Consider the following 21,640-nt stretch of genomic DNA (forward strand, 5'->3'; position numbering starts at 1 on the left):
AGCTCTCCCTCTCCCACTCCCCCTGCTTGTGTTCCCTCTCTCGTCTCTCTGTCAAATAAACGAATAAAAACCTTAAAAAAAAAAAGAAGCAATACTCTATGAATTGCAGTAACATACACTACTTCTGTCTGCCATTAGCGTCAAGATTCAGAAGTATCAGAGAACCCAACAATGGACAAACGGCAGGCTTTCCTGGGGGAGCCAGGCACGCGGGACCCTAGCCAGGAGCCGCCCTGGCCCACAGCTGGGGACCCACGGCGGTGCGCCGGCCTGGTGCTCTCTGGTTAGGCACACTGCCAGCTGACCCAGCCAGGCCCAAGCTGTGGCAGGCCGGGCAGAGAGACAAGGGCCAGGGATACCTATTGCCTCGGGAACGCCGCCAGTCCTGCTCAGGGGAGCAGCCTGTTTGCTCTGCTGGTGCTCGCTCTGGGCCAGGATGCCCTCCACGTTACTGACTTTGCAGCCGATGCCACAGCCTGGCACTGCCTGGAAGTCCGTGCAGTATCCCAAGGTCTTGGTTCCCAATTCCTGTGAAACCAGGGAGAGAGGGGAGGTGAGCAGGAAGCAGGAGAGGCACCAACCACGAAAGCAGGACTGGGCCAGTGAGAAGATCGACTAGTAACTTGGCAACTGCTTCTCTCATCCAATACAGACATTACAATTATTAAATGGATGCCTCATGACACGGGACAAGGGGCAGACTAGGCAGGAGAAGAGCAGTTCACGGCAAATGCCTCAAATTAAAGGAGGTAGAGGGAGCCAAAAAGAGAAGAGATACTATTTTTACGTTGCAAATAGTTTCATGAGAACGATGGAACAGGCAAGCAGTAACAAGGCTGCTCGGAGGCCTTCAGGAGGTCACTGCCCATTTACAGGCCCTGGGGGCGGGGGCGAGGGCAGAGGCAGGAGACAGATGTGAGGAGCTGCTTCCTGTGGGGTTAACTACACAGCAAAGGAGGGATGACAGAGCACGTTCGTCCTGAAACATTCCCCAGAGAGGGGGAAATGGTGGTCTGAATGACCCTACACAAGACACGGACGGAGGTTTCTGGAAGACTCCCTATCCAGGTAGAGCTGTCAGCTTTGCCCCAAGGCATTAATTTTATTTGCCCAGACCATTTAAAATTTTTCAGGACAATATTCTGGCACATCCTGCTGCTTCTATATTTAGACTGAAAACAGAAAATGCAACAGGACCTTTCGTCTGGAGAGGTCAAAGGATGAATGCTTCCCCATTAACTGCCAAGAACCCACTGGGCATTCGGCTCACCTCTGCTGGCGCCTTTCCGTTTCACTGCCCCCGGTTGAGGGGCTCTCTCCTCGTCTTGCCCCAACCCCCCATTCCGTTCTGTATCCCCTTTGCACTGAGCACTCATTAAGGACTGAACTGATACACCGTCCATCCTCCCCACCAGACCATCAGCTCCCAGAGGGTGGAGTTCACATCCTAGCAGTTTTTGTTGTTCCAAGCACAGATGCTCAGTACGTGCTCTCTAAGTGACTGCTAACACTTAATGGCTTTTGTGATGATCTGGAAATGGGACGGGGGACCCATCACTGACAGCTGCATCTCCACCTCCTCCACAGGGATCTGCTGAGGGGTTCCCAGAGCCCACAAGCCCAGGCCTCCTGCAAGGCAGCTGACCCAGGTTACAGAGGCAGCAGAAGAGGCATGTGAGGAGGAAGGTGCTTGGAGGCTTTCAGCCCAGCCGGTGAGAGTGGAGAAGGCGGCCAGCCAGGGCATGGAGGATGGGGGTAGGGGTGACAGGGGGAGGGCCGATGCGGGGGGGGGCGAGGGGGCAAGGGACAAGCAGTGCCCAGGTCCGCATACCTCTTTACAGTACTTGGTGACTGCCATGCCCAAAGGGTGCTCGCTGCTGGCCTCCGCAGTCCCCACCACAGCAAGAACCTTCCTGAGGGGCATCGTGGCCACATCCACAAGCAGGAGGACCCTCATGACTTTGGGGACCCCGTGGGTAATGGTGCCAGTTTTGTCAAACATCACGGTCTTTATCTGCCAAAACAACCACATCTTGGTGACCACAAATACAGATGGAAAGGACTTTAAGAGCCCACACAATCTTGAGGCCGAACTCCACTCAACCTACCTCCAGCGGGTCAGAACACCCCTTCATAACCCTGTTAACACAATCTCCTACAATCAATCCCGGGGTTCAACCAGTCCCATGACAAAGACACGGTTTCCCTTTCTGTGCAGCCTAAACAGTCTGCACTGTGACTTAACCTTCCTCAGGTTGAGCCAGAAACTGTCACCCCAATTTCACAGGAGATGGCATGGAACCATCTTCTGGAAAGTGACACTACACAGATTTCCCATGTCAGGACCCTGGCCATCTGCCCATCTCCCTGTGCAGTTTCTCTGGCCTGCCTGAGTGCACATGCCTACTGAGAATAAGGAGCTTGAACTCCAGGTTCAAGAGAGGAACGGAGGGGCGCCTGGGTGGCTCAGTCATTAAGCGTCTGCCTTTGGCTCAGGTCATGATCCCAGGTCCGGGGATCAAGCCCCGAATCAGGCTCCCCGCTCAGCGGGAAGCCTGCTTCTCCTTCTCCCTCTGCTGCTGCTCATGCTTTCTCTCAAATAAATAAATAATCTTAAAAAACAAACAAAAGAGAGAGAAAGAGAAAGATAGGGAGCGTTCCCTGGCCATAATAACAAGCAACCACCAGAGCCAGTTTCCCCACCCGGCCCACTTGGTCAATGGCAGCTTGCACCAGTCCCCATGGGTCTGGATTCAGCCAGTCAGTACCTGTGTCCATGGCCAGAGCCCACCCATCTCTGATGCCCATAGTTCCCCAAACCCTAGAGAAGGCAAGCTGCTTGCTGTGGCCAGACTGTCCCCCTCACTTAGCCAACAACTGATGCTGAGCAGCAGTCTCTGCACCCCAACTGGTCCTCCTCCAACAATCCTTGCACCGTGCAGCCACAGCGATCTTCCCAACTGGGAACCCAGTCCCACCCTGCAGGTGCTTCGGACCCCTCCTCGGCTCCCTGCTGTTCCCTGGGTCTTACACATTCCGAACCCTTGATGCAAACTCCAAGGCCCTTCCAGGCCCCGCTCTCCCTGCCCTCCTCCCTCAACAGCTTCATCTCCTGTCAGTTTCTCTCTCCCTCTCAAGTGATTTTCTTTTGGTTCCTTGTCATTCATTCCGTAAATAACTGTTGAGGGCGTCCAGTGTGCCTGGCACTGGGAAAGATGCTGGGGACACAATGGTGAGGAAAAGTTCACAGTCCTTGATCTTACAGGTCGGTGATGTGGCTGTACAGCCTCCTTTCCAATCTCCACTGCCTGGCTAACTCCAGCTCGACTGGGCAGTCCCAGATGAACCTCTCTATTTCCTTCTCTGCCCGTGCACCCCCTCACCCCTGGGCCAACACCCGCAAATGCAGGTCAGGTCCCCGCTACACTGTCCTCGCACAGATGTGTGGTTTACTGACCCCATATCTGCCTCTCCCCCTAAGGTGGGAGCTCCTTGACAGCCGAGGCCCCTGGCCATCGCCGGGGCTTAGCACAGGACCCACACACAGTAAGGGCCCAACAAATACCAAGTAAATAAATGGAGAGATAAATAAATGGAGGGACGGGCATGCTGGGCCCAAGATTCTCCACAAACACTGCTGCTGACTATTCCACTCCCAGAAGTCAGGGTCCCTCTGCTAATCACATGGATGTGCTCCAGTACTTTCCTCTGAGCCCGACTACCTGGGTGTGAGTCCTGGCCCTGCCACGGATTAGCTGCAGGCCTTTGGGAGAGTTCCCTCGCCTCCTCCTGCTGAGCTTCCTCATCTGAGAAATGGGAATAATAAGCACCTACCTCAAAGAGTTGTTAATGAGATTAAATCAATTCATATTTAATCCTGCAACTGTTAGCTGTTGCTGCTATTAACCTTCCCAGTCCCTGCTGGCTTCCTGTTGTACTCAATTAACAGGGCTGTCCTCAAGCCTCTTCCAGGTTTTTCTCTTAATACAGAATTTAAACAGATACTACTTGCCCTCGGCCTCTCTTCAGTTTCAAAAAAAAAAAAAAAAAAATCACATAGTAACAGCTACAGAGTCATTCCAGCCAAGACCTCAAGGGATAGCCAGGGGCGCAAGGGCCAACCTTGTGGGCCATCTCCAGAGGCTTGCCTCCTTTGATGAGGATGCCATTCTGGGCGGCCACCCCGGTGCCCACCATGACCGCCGTGGGCGTGGCCAAGCCCAGGGAGCAGGGGCAGGCGATGCACAGCACCGTGATGGATGTCTGGAATGCAAACCGGATGATCACCTCTGTCTGGGAGATATGCTTGTTGGGGGTCTGAAAAGAGGAAAGAGATAAAGGCAGGCTGAGGGTTAAAGGAGGAATCTCACTGACTTCTAATCACATAAGAACATTTGAGCGTGGGCAGCAGGACCTCAGATGCGTGATGAGCTGGGGTTTGGGAAACACGTGCAGTCCTTCTACACATCTGCTTCAGTGCTGTGTTATCACCTGGCTCACTTTACTGGTCCCCATCCCAGTTCCCCAACTTGACGCTCTAGGCTTTCCTCTGAGAGAGCCATGAGGAGAGGAGAGAGTCATATAAAACTCCCTCCTAGAGGAAGGTGCACAGACTCCAGAATTGGCCCGTGCACGGCCATGCCCCGGCCCTGACACTAACTTAACATCTCTGCGTGTCAGCTCCCTCACATTCAGAATGGAGACAATAATACCAATAATGCCCAACTGTTGTTGGAAGGATTATATGAGCTAATACACATATAAATACATATAAACACATAAATATACATTGTACAATACCTGGCACGGGAGAAGCGTCTAAGAAATTATAACTGTCACATTATCAATATTACATATTAACAATACTACACATTATTACTGTTATCATTATTATGAAAACTTTAAAAAATGATAGGTCTCCAAGGAATCTACCCTAAGGTGATAATCATACCAGTGGCCAAAGATACAGAGATATTTATCACAGCGTTTTTTTTTTTTTTTTTTTTTTTTCAAAAAACTAGAGACACCTGATAGGGAACTGGGGAATTAAATTGTGAAGATGAGGTGCATAATGAAATATTATTCGATTGTTGAATCGATGATGCATACCTATACTTGCTGACATGGAAAGACACCAGCAACATTGTTAAATAAAAAAAACAAGTACAAAACGGCATGTGTTATGACTGAATTAGTGCAAAATTATCTGCCTATATCTCTATATAGCCTTTCAACAATACTGGAAAGTGGTTTACCAAAATGCAAAAAGTCGTTACTCCTAGGAATGGGATTTGGAGCCATCTTTATTTTCTTCTATTTTTTCCACTATTGTTTTCTTTGTAAACCCAAAACAAACAAAATATGGGTCTCCTTTCCAGTTACCTGCCGACACATATGGGTATGACTATTTGCATTCTGACATCTTGATTTACCTTGGTTTATTTTGCAAAATGGCAGGTGTCTCTGAAGCACAATCAGGAGACACTAAATTCACTTTAATCACAGTATGTTTTCTAAATCAAGGATACAGACCACGATCTCTTTAGCTTCCACCTACACTTTATTCCTTGATTTTGAAAGGCAGAATTCTAAAATAAGGTGTATTATTAAAGAGTCATTTCACTTCGATTAGAAACAGTTGGATTTAGATAGAGGGACACTGTATTTAAGACATCATGCAATTTTTAGAAATAAAGATGATGTGATTTAAAAAAAAACAGTAATTCTCATCAAAATAGCACTGGGCATTCTGATGGGATTGGTGGACTTCTTGAGGGTGACATGAACCTCTCCCTACAAATGACTTTCAGACAGCAGGGTGATAATATCTTAAAGGAACATGCAGTACCTCATTTGCCAGCATCCTCCCTGATATTGCAGATAAAAACAAAAGAAGCCAAAGTAAGATGGAAAGGCAGGGAACAGCAGAAAGCCCCATATTCCAACTTGTTTAGGAACTTTTCCCACAGCCACATGCCAATGAGCTGCTCTCCCGCAAAAGCAGAAATCTGAGACAGTCAGGTGCCGTAATAGCCACTGGCGAATTCTAGGAATATAGTCATAGGTTATTTTTCAAAGCACCGAGGTCTCCTTAGATGTCAGAAAGAGTTTAACTTGGACATTTTTCATTTTAGGATAGGAAATTTGAGAGAGAAAATGACATCTTAGTAAATGACATGCACCCCAAGAATTTCAGCTATGCCTTTAATTATGGGTAGACCTTTTTTTAAAAAAAAAATTATTCATTCCATATTTATAATTTCTTATTCTATGGCTCTAAGGTAAAATAGGCATTCACTTTGGCTAAGTAGGAGATACTTTAAACCATAGATAAAACACTGTTCCCCTCATGGGCAGTTATCAAATATGACTCCAACTGGGCCATTCCCTGTTGATGTACATCAAGGTTTCTCAAATTCAGCACTACTGACATTTGGGGCCAGACGATTCTTGGTTGTGGGGGGCTGTCCTTTGCGTGGTAGGATGTCCGGCAGCATCCTCAGTCTCTACCCACTAGATGTCAGTAGCATTCCCTCCCCAGTCATGACAACCAAATGTCTCCAAACATCGCCAAATGTCTCGGGGGACAACAGAATTACTCCCAACTGAGAATTACTGTTATATACAGTTCTTACTTCTCGAGCAGAAAAGGTTATTTTTGTACTTTCCACTTTTTTTGGAAGTTTGAAAAACAGTATTTCCTAAGATAGTATTCATCATCTACCTTTTAACTCAAGAAAGCATATTCTATTGTCTCATGTATGTTTAATAAGTATTTATTATTAAAAAGCTATTAGCATTGCCTGGGAAGCTGCAAGGTTGAAGATGGTATTGCCAGACAGAGAGAGCAAAAAACATATTTTTCTTAAAATCTGTTAAAATGACATCATGCCATCCAAATTGTGAAGTGACCATGATATGGGCCTCATAACTCCAGAAATGGCCAAGGTCACATTATGTAAATGTTTTAGACATGACAACTGAGAACTAACTGGTGTCTGGGAAATTATTCAACTAGAAGGCAAAGGGCATCTCTAAGAAAAACCTGCAGAAATAGAGTGACTGATGGTCCTATCTTGGCTAAGATTCTGCTGCCAATAAGTGAAGCAAGCAAATAAATGTAATGGGTAATTAAAGCCCAATGAATCTAAGATATGAGAGAATAGGATTAATGGCAAAAGATTATTTAAAACACAGCAACCATACTGCCCAGAGCATTCAACTTACAGGAAAGTATTTCTGAACAACACCAAAATCGATAAAACCGATTATAATCCATACCACCAACGTCAATGTTGAAATGATGATGATAAATGGGACAAAATATCCACTAAACCGGTCAGCCAGTTGCTGAATGGGTGCCTATGAAAATAAAACACCAAGACCATGAGAAATTACAATCCACAAAGAAATTATGTCCTCACAGGCATGGGCAAGCACTGGGGTTCTGAGCCCCCTCGATTAGTAAGTTAACGCCTACTAATCACTCTCTACTCAGCAAAATCTGCCTGAGTCTATGAAACTCTTAGAATAACTTCTAAAATGAGAAAGCTGATGTTATGTTATTTTTTAACTTTCTTCATTACCTTTGACATCTGAGCCTCTTCCACCAATTTCACAATCTGAGCCAACGTGGTGTCATTGCCCACATGGGTGGCATTAACGAGCACAGAGCCGTGTGCATTGATAGACCCAGCAATCACTGTGCTTCCGGGTTTCTTTGTGACCGGCATGGCTTCTCCTAGAGGTGGAGAAAAGAGATCAACCGTAACACACTCAGCCCCCATTCAGTATTCATGTGACCCGGTAACTCCTGCGATACCCACCCACAGGGAACAGGAGACAAGCCACCTAACCTGTGATGAGGGACTCGTCGGCCATGGTGTTGCCTTCCAGGACTTTCCCATCCACTGGGAACTTTCCCCCGGGGACAACTTTGATGATATCGCCCCGCTGCACCAGCTCCATGGGTACCTGCTCCTCTCTGCCAACAAAGCCACTCAGGTTACACACACAGCAATTAACTGGAGCTCAAACCTCTTGGTCTGCTGCCCAGCTCAGGTTCTCGACAAAGTGTTCGACTGGTTACATGCTCTTTGCTTTACATCAAGCAGTGGTATTCATTTTCAGATTGAGCCACTATTTATTGTGCAAATACTAAGGGGCAGGCACTTTACTAGGCACGGGGAATATGGCTGGGAACAAGACAGCCAAGTCCCCATCCTCAGGAAGACCCGTTCTGCAGAAGAAACAGGTAACAAGACAGTCCCAGGTATTAAATAAGAGTTAGGATGCAAATAATGTGACTGGAAGCCTTTTTGGCGGGGGGAGGAAGGGTTCACTTGGAAGATGAACTGAGACCTGATGATAAGAGGGGCCAACATACAGGCGAAAGAAAGTTCAAGGAGAGAAACCCAACTAATGCAAAGGCCCCAAGGCAGGCAGGAAGGGTGCCCTGGAGAACCAGGAAGAGAAGCAGGCAGTCCAGATCCTGTGGGGACTTGCGGAGCAGAGTACGGGCTTTGGATGTAAGGTTTTTACTGGGAAGTGACATAATTTGATTCATGTTGTCAAGTCCTCTCTCTGGCTGCTGTATGTGAGCGGACGGCAGGGACAATACTAGAAGCCGGGGGAAGAGGTGGGTTGTTGCAACAGCCAAGCAAAAGACAGAAAGAAGAGAATCAAAGAGGGAGCTCTAAGTTCTGTTACTGCGATGGAGGCAAGTGTACTGAAGCAGCTGAGGGAGGGCGCGAGAAGAGAAGGAAAAGAGACGAAATAAAGACCTTCGTGTTGATCCCCTTTGGGTCTGGGATGCCTATCTGACTTCCAGGGAAAATGTCAAGCAGGGAGTAGAAAACGGGACTTGAACTGAGAGGAGGGGGCAGAGCCAGAGGTGCAAATCCAGGAGCTGTCCCAACACAGATGGCATTTACAGCCAGGAAATGGTGCAAGCGCACCTGGGTGTGCGAGTGGAAAAGAGAAGGAGTTCTAGAACTAAGCCCTGGGGCCGGACAACATCTGGAGGCTGAGCAGGTGGAAGGGCCCGGGTAGGCGGGGCAGGGAGGCCCGCGAGGTGGGGGAGCAGGTGTCCCGGTCCAACCGCCAGATAGGCAGACTTCCTCACACTCTGCACTTGGGCTGGGTACCTCCGTGAAGGTCAGTCACACGTGCATAAGGAACAAAACCAACAGAAAGTTTTCAATGGAGAGACTGGAGGGCAGGGGGAATGCTGGTGAGAGGCGGAAGGAAGATAAAACCCAGCACTAGTTGGGCTGGGGTACATGGAAGAGGTCTGCTGTGGGGGGGGGGGGGGTGCAGTTTCAGAAGCTGCCGGAGGCGGCAGCCCAGTGGGAGGGGCGGACGAGAGCACAGGAAGCCAGCAGACGGCAGCTCGGCAGCTCGGGCCACCTTCTTGGGAAGATGTGCTGGGACAGGGGAAAGAGCAGGGGAGGGAGCGGGTCAGACAGGACCGTGCAAGCCGTAGGTGTGAGGGCTGGATGCTGGGGGGGTCGGCACAAGACAGACAGACACGCGGTGGGGGAGACGAGGGTAGGGCAGGAGCGGGAGACAGCCAGCCGGAGGCCGCCAGGGAACCGCCACAGAGGCCAAATACACATCACTGTATACAGCCGACCCTTGAACGGCCCGGTTTGCACCACGCGGGTACAGGCAGGGTTTTAATAAATACAGTACAGAAATAGAAATACGTTTTCTCTTCCTTCTGATTTTCTTGACATTTTCTTTTCTCTCGCTTACTTTATTCTAAGAACACAGTATATAATAACATACGAAATAGGTACTAACTGATTGTTTTATGTTGTCGGTAAGGCTTCTAGTCAACAGTAGCTTATTAGTAAAGTTTTTGGGAGTCAGAGGTTATATGTGGATTTTCGACTCTGTGCTGAGTCAGAGCCCCTAAGCCTCACCGTTGTTCAACGGTCACCCGTTTATAACAGTGCCTCATGACCAAACGGTGATAAAAGCAGATAAGCAGGCTCTGAGGTTTATGTTAGACACTCCCTTCATTCTACAAGGACTACATTCAAACTACCACAGAGAAAAATGTACAATAAGCTGCCTTATCAACATGAGAGGGTAACACAGACCTTTACTGAGTGTACAATACTGTGCTAGACTTGTACCTGTTTTTTCTCACTGAATCCTCCCAAAAGTATATGAGGTAAGTGATATTCACTCCCAGTAGAGCAAAAAACCTGAAGATTTAGAAAGGCACGAAACTGAATCTACATGCCCATTTCTTTAAACATTGCTATGTATAAATGTATAAAACTTGGGAACCAAAATGTGCAGAGATGGTAAATATTTACATCAAAATTTTCTTTTTTAAAAAATTGTGCAGGAGCATCCTCTGCAAAATGAGGATTCAAGAGTTTGTCCGTATCCAAAGGTCCAGCTCGGTGCCCCATGCTGTCCCCTCCCTGCAAGGCTCTGAGCACACGCAGCTCGGGCCGGTGTACACAAATACAAGCTCAGTGCCACGGGAGACACTGTGTGCACCAGGTGCCAGGGACACGGTGGGGAGCAAAGCAGACATGGCCCTGGCCTTGGGAGCTCGGAGTCCTCGGTAGGGCACTGCTGAATCACAGGTCAGTGGTGCCATCTGGGTCAAATCCTGGTACAAAGCCACAGTGTCTTCTTTTCTACAATGGTGATTTTGTTCCAGGATTAACTGAGAAAATGCGTGTTCAGTACTTAGTACGGTGCCTGGTATGAGGTGAGCGCCCAGGGAATTTCACTTAATGGACGTTTTCCCTAGTGACGGGCCTCTGTGCAGCAGGCACTGTGCTGGACTTGGGTACAAACAGGACAAAGTGGAGCCTTCCTCTCAGGATACTGACACCCCAGAAGCTACAAGCAGACTTGTGAATGTAAGTTCAGTAATGGCCATAATACAAGAAATGGGGTAGGAAAAGGAGGGGCACACTGAAGTCTCGAGTGCTGGGAGTAGATATGAGGAAACCCCTTTGGGGGCTGGGCAGGGTGGCAAACAAGGAGAGAAGGACTCTCCATAATCTGAGAATGTTCTTCGCTGCTTCTTAAAGTCTCCCAGTGATGGAAACGCCCAGGCCCTGCCCCTCTGAGGCCTGTCTACTCGACCTGGAGGAGTTTCCCATTACACCACGTCCTCACTTGGTAAGAGAGGCCTGTCGGGAGAAGGAGCACCTGCTCACTTGAGAAAGGGAATCAGGAGCTAATGGCAGAAACTTCTCCCCCAGAATAACCTAACTACTAAGACTTAGAAGGTTCGCTTCTATGGGGATTCTTCAAGAAATTGGCACCCATGTCCAGCTGGGTGCCCTTCTAAGAAACCTTTAGTAATGTCAATCTCTGCTTAATCTAAAGTTGAATTTCCCCTTTGATCTGAATTGACCATATCATTCTAAGTCCAAACAGCTTAATTTAAGGTGAACAGCACTTGATGGGGGTCAAGGTGGCTCCTTCCAGTGAATTCCCAGCATGTCTTCTTCAGAAGCTTGTGTCCCCCAAAACGCCACAGTGCAGGAATACACGTAATTGAGAGACAGTGTTTTCCCTAGCATTTCTTCTGCTTCAGGAGCTTCTGCCAGTAGTCTGTCTGCCACACCTGTCTCCTCTCTGCTCTCCCTCCTCATCTAACACAAAGTAAAAAGACAAAAACTTAAGAATAGTTCTTAACAGCCACTACCTAGACGAAGTCTGTAACTCTGCTTTCCCCACTACCACAGGAGACTTCAATGCAGGGGCGCCTGGGTGGCTCAGTCGTTAAGCGTCTGCCTTCAGCTCAGGTCATAATCCCAGGGTCCTGGGATCGAGCTCCGCATCGGGCTCCCTGCTCAGCAGAAGCCTGCTTCTCCCTCTCCCACTCCCCCTGCTTGTGTTCCCTCTCTTGCTGTATCTCTCTGTCAAATAAATAAATAAAACCTAAAAAAAAAAAAAAAAAAAAAGGAGACTTCAATGCAGGAAACTGGGGACCAGGTCATGTAGCCCTTGAATGTCACCCCAACCAACATGGGGTGATTTCTTGAACATTTCATGGTCCTTTCATCCATTCAACTAGTAATCTGAGCACCTGCCACGTGGGTGTCCCAGGGCAAGTGGCACAAGAGCCAAGCAGGCCTGCGGACAGGAAAGGCTTCTGGAGGACATGCCCCCCAAGCTGAGCCCTGAAGGACAAGCAGCCAGGCAGAGGGGAAGAAGAAAGGTGTGTGGGGAGACACGAGAACCTCCTCCTGGGAGCTGCCATTGGGGTGTGGCTGGGATAAGATGGAGGCATGGCGGCACAAGGGGCTGAGTCCAAGAAGTGGGCCGGGGCAGACGCCGAGTCTCACGTGCCTACTAAGCACACAGACTTCATCCTAAGGATGGCAGGGAATCGCTGAAGGAGCTCCAGCTACAGAGGAATACAAGCAGATCTGTGCTTCCGAGAGATCTCTGGTTTGAATGTGGGAGGATATTTAAAAAGAGACGAAGCTGGGAGCAGGAGGCCAATGAAGACCCTGTGGCAGTGCTGTAGGGGACAGAGTGGTGGCAACAGGAAGGGGCAGGGGGTGACCAGAAGTAACCATGTGCCAGACTGATCACAGACACTCCCATCACCCAAGACTTGGGACAGACAGGTGTCCCTGGCAGAGGGACAGAGGGAGGGACAGGCCCAAGTCTCGCTGAAAGGAGAGAGCTGAGCTGGGGAACTCTGGTGGCCTTCTGACGGCATCGCAGACCAGTCCACACCTGCAGAGGCCCAACATGGCAAGGCCCCACAGAAGGCGGAGGTTGACTCGGGGGCCCTGGCACCAGCACACCCCAGCAGCCTGGAGCACACTGTCAGGAAGGTGGGATAGGAACCACCACCCTAGTCTGACAGACAAGAACTGTGCCTCACAGGCCATAACTGACCGGCTCCTAGCACACAGCCTGTCTGCCTATGGCAAGGCCTGAAGGAACTCTGGTCTTCTGGCTCCTCGCTTAGAAAATGGTGCCAACCACATAATGAGAGTAGGAGTCTGGCCATAACGTGTCCACAGCCAAATGCTAATCACCGTCTTCGGAAAAGAACTGAGCTGTGACTGGGGTAGCCCCACCGTCCTTGGGCATTTCAAGTAGCTTTTGCCTTCTGACAAAGATGCGTGTCTCCTCACATTTGAATCAACTGAGCAGTCCGTGTGACTGTGGCCGGTGCTTTCAGAAGCACTTCAAAACGAAAGGCAGCAAGTAAATGCAGCTGTCCACGGTTTTTGTTCCCAGTCTGAATATTTCCATATCTCAGAAACCCTCATGTCATTAATTTATAAGGGAAAAAAACAAAGCCAAGGTGTGCAAATGCTACAGAGCCACGCAGTCGCGTGCGTGTGGAGGCCCACATGTGGCCAGCTGCTCTGTCCCACGGGGTCCTCCTGCCCGGAAGACAGGTTAGCAGGTGGCCAAGAGGGAGCTCTGCCACTCACCTGCCCTGGATGCGGGGCAAGTCACTCCACCCCACTAAGCTTCAGGTTCTTCCTAAAGACACGGGGATCACGGGAGCCCGTACCTCACCGTAACACCGGGTAGTTATCAGGTGAAATTAGGTAGTTTATATGAAGTACTGGCTAGTGGGAGTGGTACACAGTAAATTCTCAATCTCAACTACCGCTACCGTAATTCCGCTCAGTACTTAAAAGCTGGCATCCAGACAAAAACCAGTGCTTCCATGCTGTGGTCGGCCGGTGCCTCATTCACAGCACAGGCTGGCCGAGTGCCGCCCTGGAAATCAGGGGTGGGGGCTCGCAGCCTCTGAGGGCCATCTCTGGGGGACACACTCCTGAGCCCACACTGGCAACAGCATGAAGAATGGGCATGTGCAGTGGGGGCGGGGCACAGGACTGCTTTGACAACAGGAGTTTGGACTATATGTCATACTGGATGGTTGGAAGCAGCAAAGACAGACACCCTGAAGATCAAGATGAAATTGACAGAGGGAGGTTCCTGAGCAGAGGCCCAGAAGGAAAGGCCTCTGCCCCCGGGGTGGGGGGAAGGGAGCATGCAGTCGGGAAGGTTAGCTTTGTGGCTCACTGAGGGACTGAAGTGACAGGGAACTGACGGATTTCCCACCTCGATGGCTTATATTTTCAGCAGTCAGAGTGAGATCACAGGCCGAAGGGGAAAGTGGTGGGGCCAGAGAGAGACTTCAGGAATGTGAAGAAGTTTTGAAATAAGCACTGCCTAGAATATGAAAATGAGGCTGACCAGGGAAGTACAGAAGCCTTAATTTGTGCAATGTCCATATTATCAAATGTGCCTTAAGAGTCAGTATGTGGAAGGGTTAAGAGCATGGACTCTGGAACTAAGAGCCTAAGTTATATCCCATTCCACTACCTAACACCTGTGTGACCTCGGGCCAGTTGCTTAGCCCTTTTGATCATCAGTTTCCTCATCTGCAAAATATGGCTAATAGCCGTCCTTTCCTCCTACAGTTTTGTTTTTTTTAATTAGATTTAATACAAAGAGGTTAAAATAGTGTATGGCAGATAGCAAATGCCATATGAGTTCCAGCAATAATGATAATAATCATTATTATTTTTAATATCTGTCAACCTTATGAAGAAGAAAAATACTTCTCACATTTGTATTCTTTGGCAAGCTGAAACCCTACCTCTCAGCCTGTGTAAATCCTCCAGATCTTGCAAGGAAGGTCCAGTGTATAGTCCGTGCTCTTTGAAGCTTTCCCTGACCACCTCGAGCCTTCCCCTTCTCTAGTCTGGGAACACTAGTCACCTAGACCTCTCATTTGTCATTTAGCCTACACACACCCCACCCTGAAATCTTGCACGTGCTGTAGTCTGCAAATACCTTGTTAATTACCCGGATCGAGGACAGATCTGGCCGTATAAGTCTTTGCCTGCCCCCGCAAGGTCTAGTGTAACGTCATGAAGATGCTGGGTGTCTTGAGGTGTATTACACAGATGAATATAAATTGGTCAAAAACTCTGGATGTAGAGAACCCACCTGATGATCAAGTTGTCCTCGCCAAGGGTCACAACAGTGGCTTCTGTGGCTTGGAGAGACAAGAGTTTGGCAAGGGCTTCTGAGGTTTTGCTCTAGGAAATAATCAGAATGGAAAACAAGAGCTATTGTAAACTGACCCGTGCAAAGCCAGACCCACACTCACTAGGCTGGTGTTAAAAGCGGCCGGTGTTACAGAAAGCCCCTGCGGAAAGAGGCGGACCCCTTAACACAGCCACAGTGCATGTGAAAAGGCTCCTCCAGGATAGATGTTACTCACTGCCATCGACACGCAGCCATGTCACCGCCGCACTGAACATACAATGCCACAAAGTGCCATGAATTACATTTCAGCAGAAAATACAAAACCAGCCTGCCCATTAGCTGCTTTTTTTTTTTTTTTTTAAGGTTCAATCTAATTTCTCTTAGAGCTTGAGTCCTACTCTTTTATAGAATAGGTTAAAATGTGGGTATAATGCAGGGTGTTAAAAATGGCATGACCCTCAAATGGAAACATGGATGTGTAGACTAATAAGCCACATAGTCAGTTATGTACAAAGAGGTGGTGTGAGTGCTGCCCTGAAATTTCCATTACGCAATGTGCCTGAACAAAGGTTTCAATAATTAACCAGATTAGCTGGGATTTTGGAAGTAGCAACCAATTTGGAGATTAGTGATCAGAACTCCTAATTATACGTAGGTGTCACATTTCTTTAAGTCTTTCCCTAGACTGTGTGTAATTAGTAATTCTAAATAAGGTGTTCAGATGAATTAAGATTTAAATTACTGAAGAACAGTTCTTTTTTCACCTGAAGCTGCGGTTACCTTTGCCACGTGTTCCAGCCACCGACCCAGGGCAATGAACACAAAGAGCATGGGGGGGGTGTCAAAGAAGGTCACAGGGCTCCTCTCCGCCTTCTCAGCCATGGCCACCACCAGGATGACGAGCGAGTAGGTGTAGGCAATGCTGGTGGCCAGCACGATGAGCACGTCCATGTTGGCTGCCCTGTGCCTCAGAGATCTGTAGGCCTGGACGTAGAAGTACCACCCGCCAAGGAGCTGAGAGAGAGCAGAGGAAGCAACAGCTGCTCAAGGAGGCCTGGAGTCCAAGGAGCCACCAGATGCCCAGAGGCCCCTCGTGCCCGCAAGTGCTTGGACATGACTTTCTCCTCAGCAGGGGACGTGCAGGAAATGTATTTCCTGATTCACAGGCCTATGGATTTCTGGCACAAGAACGTAGGGTCAAGGTCTTGGGGGACCTTTAAAACCCAGAGTACATAACCTGAATGTCCATCAACAGGGCAAGGGGGCCATGGGGATGTAAAGCATGGTTCATTTATATTGTGGACAGTGCTCTGCAGTCCTGAAAAAGAACGTGCTAGATCTATAAACCACTGGCATGAAAGATGCCCGTAATACGTGCTTAAGTGAAAAGCCAGTTATAAATCAATTTATCTAGTATGATCCTATTCCAGTTAAAAAATAAAAAGCCCGTGTGTCTGTATTATGTGAATATGTACACACACCTACATATATAAGCACATGTATATTTTCTCTACATAGAGGAAGATCTGTAAACATACACGTCCAACTAGTAATAATACTGAGGTAACTCTAGAACAGGATTGGGCTGGAGGCGGGGTATGATTCCAGTGAAAGAATATTCTCCCCTTTGCTGCTTCTCCTTCAGCATGGTTTGAATTGTCTACAATAAATATACTTTACATTTGTAATTAAAAAGAAAATACAAGAACAAGCAAATTCAGGCCACAAATATTGCCCTCAGATAGTCTTCAACTAAGCATTCTATCATTAAGGCAGGAGTTTTATTTTATATTCTAAAACAGACGGAGGGCACACTTCCCAGCAGCAGCAACTCAGCTAGCTCAATATCACCCCTAGAGGAGAAGTTTCAGGAGGCCTGTCTCAGGGCTTGCTATTCCAGGGGGAGTTTGAGCATCTACAACCGTGAAAGTGACAGTGAAACCAGGTCCTTTTAAGCATCTCGCACCCCCAGCCCCCACCCCCCCGCCAGTAGTGAGACAGAGAAAAGAGCCCCTGCAGGACATCTGTGATAGCCAGGCTGAAGGGCTGTGTCTGGCACGGGAGGGCGGAGAACCTGCTGGCCACACACAGGCAGGGGGGGCAGAGGTTGGCCCTTTCTGATACGCACCTGGACAAAGGTACACAAGATAAAGAAGATGAGATTTAGAATGGACAGTCCTGGAATGATGTTGTGGTCCAGGACCATAGACTCGTGGGGCTTGTTGCTGGGCACCAACATATAGATCATCAGACCCATGACAGGGATGCCGAACACCAGGCTGCACAGGAAAGACTTCTTCCACCTGCAGAGCAAAGCAGTGACACTGGCCTATTAGGTATCACCTGTCACTGGGATTGTGGGCTGGTCTCCTCCTGGGGACTCAGTTTCAGATTTGCCTTTGTCACGTGTCTGGGACAGACAACCAGTGGTGTGAAACGAAGGGAAGGCTCCCTCCCTGACACCAGCCACCGAGAGAGCACCTACAGGTTTAAACTTTGCAGGGATGTGCCAGAGATATACAGACGCTCCTGCCCGTCTGAGGCTGACCTGTTGCCTCTAATCCATAGGGGGGGCAACTGAGGCCCAGAACTGAGAACCCGAAGAAGTGGAACATCCTGGTCCATATGGCTGCCTACTGCTCTTTGTTCAAAATAAAATCTTATACAGACTCCCAAGTAAAAACAGATAAAAGCAAAATTTTATTAGTCTGACCTTACTTTTACATTTGATTTTTAAACTATTACTTAATATAGGCAGTGAGAACTGCAAAGCCATCTTGGTGAACACCAAAGTTTGACATGGGGGTTGCAGGTGACAGCTGTGGTCTCACGTCAGCATCCACGAAATTCCCGCCATGTGTTGTGGAAACTCTAGCACGCCTCCACTCCGGTCTGCAAACTGCGGGCCGCAGGACTGAAGTCTCAGACTCTCAGCTTGTCGCCCAGGGTCCCGAGAATTAGCCCCTCGCTCGCTTTCCAGGTGCCTCTCCTGTCAGGCCTTCCCTGCTCCAGGCATGCTGATCAGAGCAATCACAGGAGTCCCTGAAGGCCCCCTGCCTCCATGCCCCTAGAAGACCCTCACGTCAACCTCCAGCCCCCACCCCCACAGCCTGGCAAACCTCCACTCATTCTTCGAGGCTCAGATCATGTGTCCCCCGCTGGTTGGCTTCCCAGACCCCTGTGAACCCACTTGATTCACTGCTCAACCACTCATTCCTAGCCCAGCTCTGGGCCTCTCCAATTCATCCCTAGCACCTGGCGTCATGCCCTTCACACAACAGTGCCCTTGTGTTTGTTGAATGAGTAAATGAACATCTGCAACAATGAACGAGCTCAGGCCGCCTTTTTCCCAGGCCATTTTCTTTCCAATGACCATGGTTCCTGCCCTCAGACCCTACTTCTAGAACCCATTCAAATAAAGTCTTAAAATACTCTGCTGTGAAAGAAAAAAATCCACTCTCTTCCTCCCAATGTAAGTCAGCCACCAGCCATAAGCGGCAATATAAATTAAAATCAGTTAAGATGAAATGAAGAATTCAGTTCCTCGGTCATACTAACTGCTCCATAGCCGGTGGCTAGCGTCCTGGATAGTGCGGGTATAGAACATTTCTCTCACCGCAGAAAGTTCTGTCAGACAGCACTGTTTTAGGAGGTTAATATCACGGGGTAGCAAAGGCAACTCTTCAGTGGAAGGTGCTGTGGGGAGCCAGGACAGCAGGGACACCCATGAGCACAGAATGAGGCAGTCAGGCCTGGCGGGAGGGGCGGGGGGGCGGGGGAGGAACACTTGGTCAAGAGCACCAGTGTATCTTTTCTGTTCTACCTACTGCTTTATTTCCACCTTGTGGTCCAAGTGATGCGCGTTGGGGTTTCTCTGGGCCGGGGAAGCATGAAAGCCGATTTCCTTATTATTAAAAAAAAAAAAAGAGAAGTGAAAACAGGGAGGAAAGAACTTGGTTAAAACATGCATTGGTAGAAAGCATTTTACATCTCTGGAAATTAGAAAGTTAATCAAAAATCACCTCAAAAGGCTGTATTGGTTTTTCTGCTCATGACTTCCGTACCCAAATCACACTACAAATCCTGTCAGAGGTCTAGCACCATCTATGCTTACAGACTGTGTCATCCCCAAGGGGCTGGCCTCAGATGGCGACTCCTGGTCCCTCTGTGGGCAAAGGCAGCAGGTTCTGGGAGAAACTTCAACATGCCCTGAGGCTGATCAATGATGAATTCATACACACACAATTTTTGTGTGAGGAGTCCCAACTAGGGAGTGGTCAGGTCAGGTGCTGTCATTCCCGGCCTGAGGAAACTGCAGCTCAGAGCCATCGTGCTACCAGAAGACCAAGGCCCCGTGCTCAGTGAACAGGTGTCTGGGCTCCCAGCCTGGGCCTCTCCCCGGCGAGCCGACCCTGGCTCCTTCGGCACCGGCAAGCCGAGGCTTCCCCTGAAGCCAGACGGGCACCACACTGCAATCTGCTGGCTCTTTTCAGGGAATAACCTCCAGCAATTCTTTCGCCACCTTGCTCCCTGACCCTCTCTGCCTCATCTGATCGGACCCCTTTACGAAATTACACGGGAAAGGCCGCCAGGACACGTCCTGTCGGTCAGGACAATATAAGGGGGGGGCCCCGGGACTCTGATGATGGGATTTCACATGAAAATGAAAAGTTACGGTTGGAGAAAGAGCATCTAAGACTGTGTAAAGACAAACCCCCTTACAAGGAACACCGGCTTAATTAGATCAGGGAAGGAGGCAGCAGAGATGCAGAAACAGGGGCCAGACATCAGCAATATTCCTCAACTGAGGACAGAGATGCTCCCGCACCGAGCTCAGCCAGGAGGGGCATGTGGAGAAAGAAGGTGACGGAGATGTGGTCCGAGCACCCTTGGGACCCTCCCGCCGATGGCGCACCAGTCTGCTCCCCTGGCCTCACCAGTGCCCCCTCACTACTGTTCTGTAAGGCCTGTGCTGTGGCAAAAATCGAAAGGCCGCTGGGCTTAGAACTGTGAGGTGTGGGTCTGAGGGCCGGTCCTGCAAGCTTTAGCTGGATACCAGTGAGCGGAGTCACTTAACCCCCCCGGGGATCTCTCCCCACCTGACAGAGGAGCTGTGCTGTCTGCCTCTGAGATGGGGGGTCATAGCAGCAGCGGCAGGACAAGTAGTAACACACATCAGGGGGCTCCGCCAAGCCACACAACACACAACCTGTCTCTTCAGCACACACACACACAACGAAGAGAAAACGAAAGACAACACCGAGGCTGCTACCAGAGGTTTCTTTCGCCACCTCGCTCCCTGACCCTCTCTGCCTCATCTGATCGGACCCCTTTACGAAATTACACGGGAAAGGCCGCCAGGACACGTCCTGTCTGTCAGGACAATATAAGGAGGGGCCCCGGGACTCTGATGACGGGATTTCACATGAAAATGAAAAGTTACGGTTGGAGAAAGAGCATCTAGCACTTCCTGCTAAACTTGGTTTATCCTGACCATCAGTTCATCTTGTGAGTTAACCTAGTTCAGTCTGGACTGTGGTAACCCATTCAGATCACCACTAACGCTCACCCTCTTATGGTGTGCCATCAACAGACCTTACAAAGGAAATGGACTGTCTGTGGACAACGCGAGGGAGGGAAGAGAGGGAGGCAGTGTGTGAAAACTATTCTAACTGATTTTCCAAACGAGAAACAACTAAACTGTCTCATCGTCAAGCAGGCCCAGCTTGACAATGTGGTAAAATGCAGTGTAACTCCTCTCATTACCAATAATCCTTTGGTCTACAGATACTTGGTACAGACATAAATAATATTTTATAATTACAATTAGGTAATTTAACCCCATGTGCCCAGGTAGCTTACTGATATTGATGTTTCTCAGGGAATTCAGGAATTCACTGGTTTTCACCCTCAGATTATCTAATATTTACTTAATTTCAGTTTATTTTAAAATGATTCACCCCTACTTCCATGGGAAGGCTTTAAGGATAGGTTAGGTGACCTTTTTCTTTTCTTTTTAATTTTTTGGTTAGCTGTATTTTCTCATTTTTCCACAATGATTATACATCACTGTTTTTTAAAAAGTGGGCATATTTTTTTAAATTGAAGTAGAGTCGAGACACGTTACATTAGTTTGTATAATGTTTTTTAATGAATGACTTACCTCAATAATTCGTACAATATCCCGTGCACCGATAACTTCAGGATCGAACTTCACGTGGGCTTTGCTGGTGGCAAGGGCCACAGAGGCATAGGTGATGCCGTTTGTCCTTGTGAGTTTGGACTCTATGTTGTGAACACAGGACGCGCAGGTCATCCCCGTGATCTGCCGCACAGGATGACAAAAATACTACTAACTCGGGATTGAGAGGATCCCATCGAAGGCACACAGGGAGTGGGGTCAACAGGCAGCCACAAGCCCTTCCTCTTTCCACGGTATCGTTCCCAAGGCTCTGGACTCCTACCTCCAGACCCCATGTGCAAGATTTTCCTCCAGGACGCTCCCCCAGGGGCTGAGGGCAGGTAAACAGTTGTTCTTCCCCAACTCAGGGACAAGAGGCATAGCCAGTCACAAAGCAGATGGCGACAGACCAACATTGACTTCTAGCTCTGACAGTGA

The 21,640-nt window shown here is 48.8% G+C and overlaps 1 protein-coding gene across 6 annotated transcripts in view; it reads right to left on the minus strand.

Moving 5' to 3' along the window:
* ATP7B (ATPase copper transporting beta) overlaps window positions 1–21,640 on the minus strand; it is a 73,234-nt gene that overhangs the window by 7,800 nt on the left and 43,794 nt on the right. For 5 of the 6 annotated variants that reach the window (XM_027589517.2, XM_027589521.2, XM_027589522.2 and 2 more), the window contains 11 exons: window positions 21,185–21,346; window positions 18,849–18,925; window positions 17,150–17,324; window positions 15,802–16,035; window positions 14,980–15,071; window positions 7,857–7,984; window positions 7,587–7,741; window positions 7,228–7,362; window positions 4,123–4,317; window positions 1,832–2,014; window positions 360–528 (listed from right to left, as the gene is read on the minus strand). In XM_027589517.2, coding sequence (XP_027445318.1) covers window positions 360–528; window positions 1,832–2,014; window positions 4,123–4,317; window positions 7,228–7,362; window positions 7,587–7,741; window positions 7,857–7,984; window positions 14,980–15,071; window positions 15,802–16,035; window positions 17,150–17,324; window positions 18,849–18,925; window positions 21,185–21,346 — 1,705 coding nt within the window. The remainder of the gene's footprint in view (window positions 1–359; window positions 529–1,831; window positions 2,015–4,122; window positions 4,318–7,227; window positions 7,363–7,586; window positions 7,742–7,856; window positions 7,985–14,979; window positions 15,072–15,801; window positions 16,036–17,149; window positions 17,325–18,848; window positions 18,926–21,184; window positions 21,347–21,640) is intronic. The other variant, XM_027589518.2, reaches the window with a different exon arrangement.

Source organism: Zalophus californianus, chromosome 3, assembly GCF_009762305.2.
Source record: "Zalophus californianus isolate mZalCal1 chromosome 3, mZalCal1.pri.v2, whole genome shotgun sequence".
NCBI lineage: Eukaryota > Metazoa > Chordata > Mammalia > Carnivora > Otariidae > Zalophus > Zalophus californianus.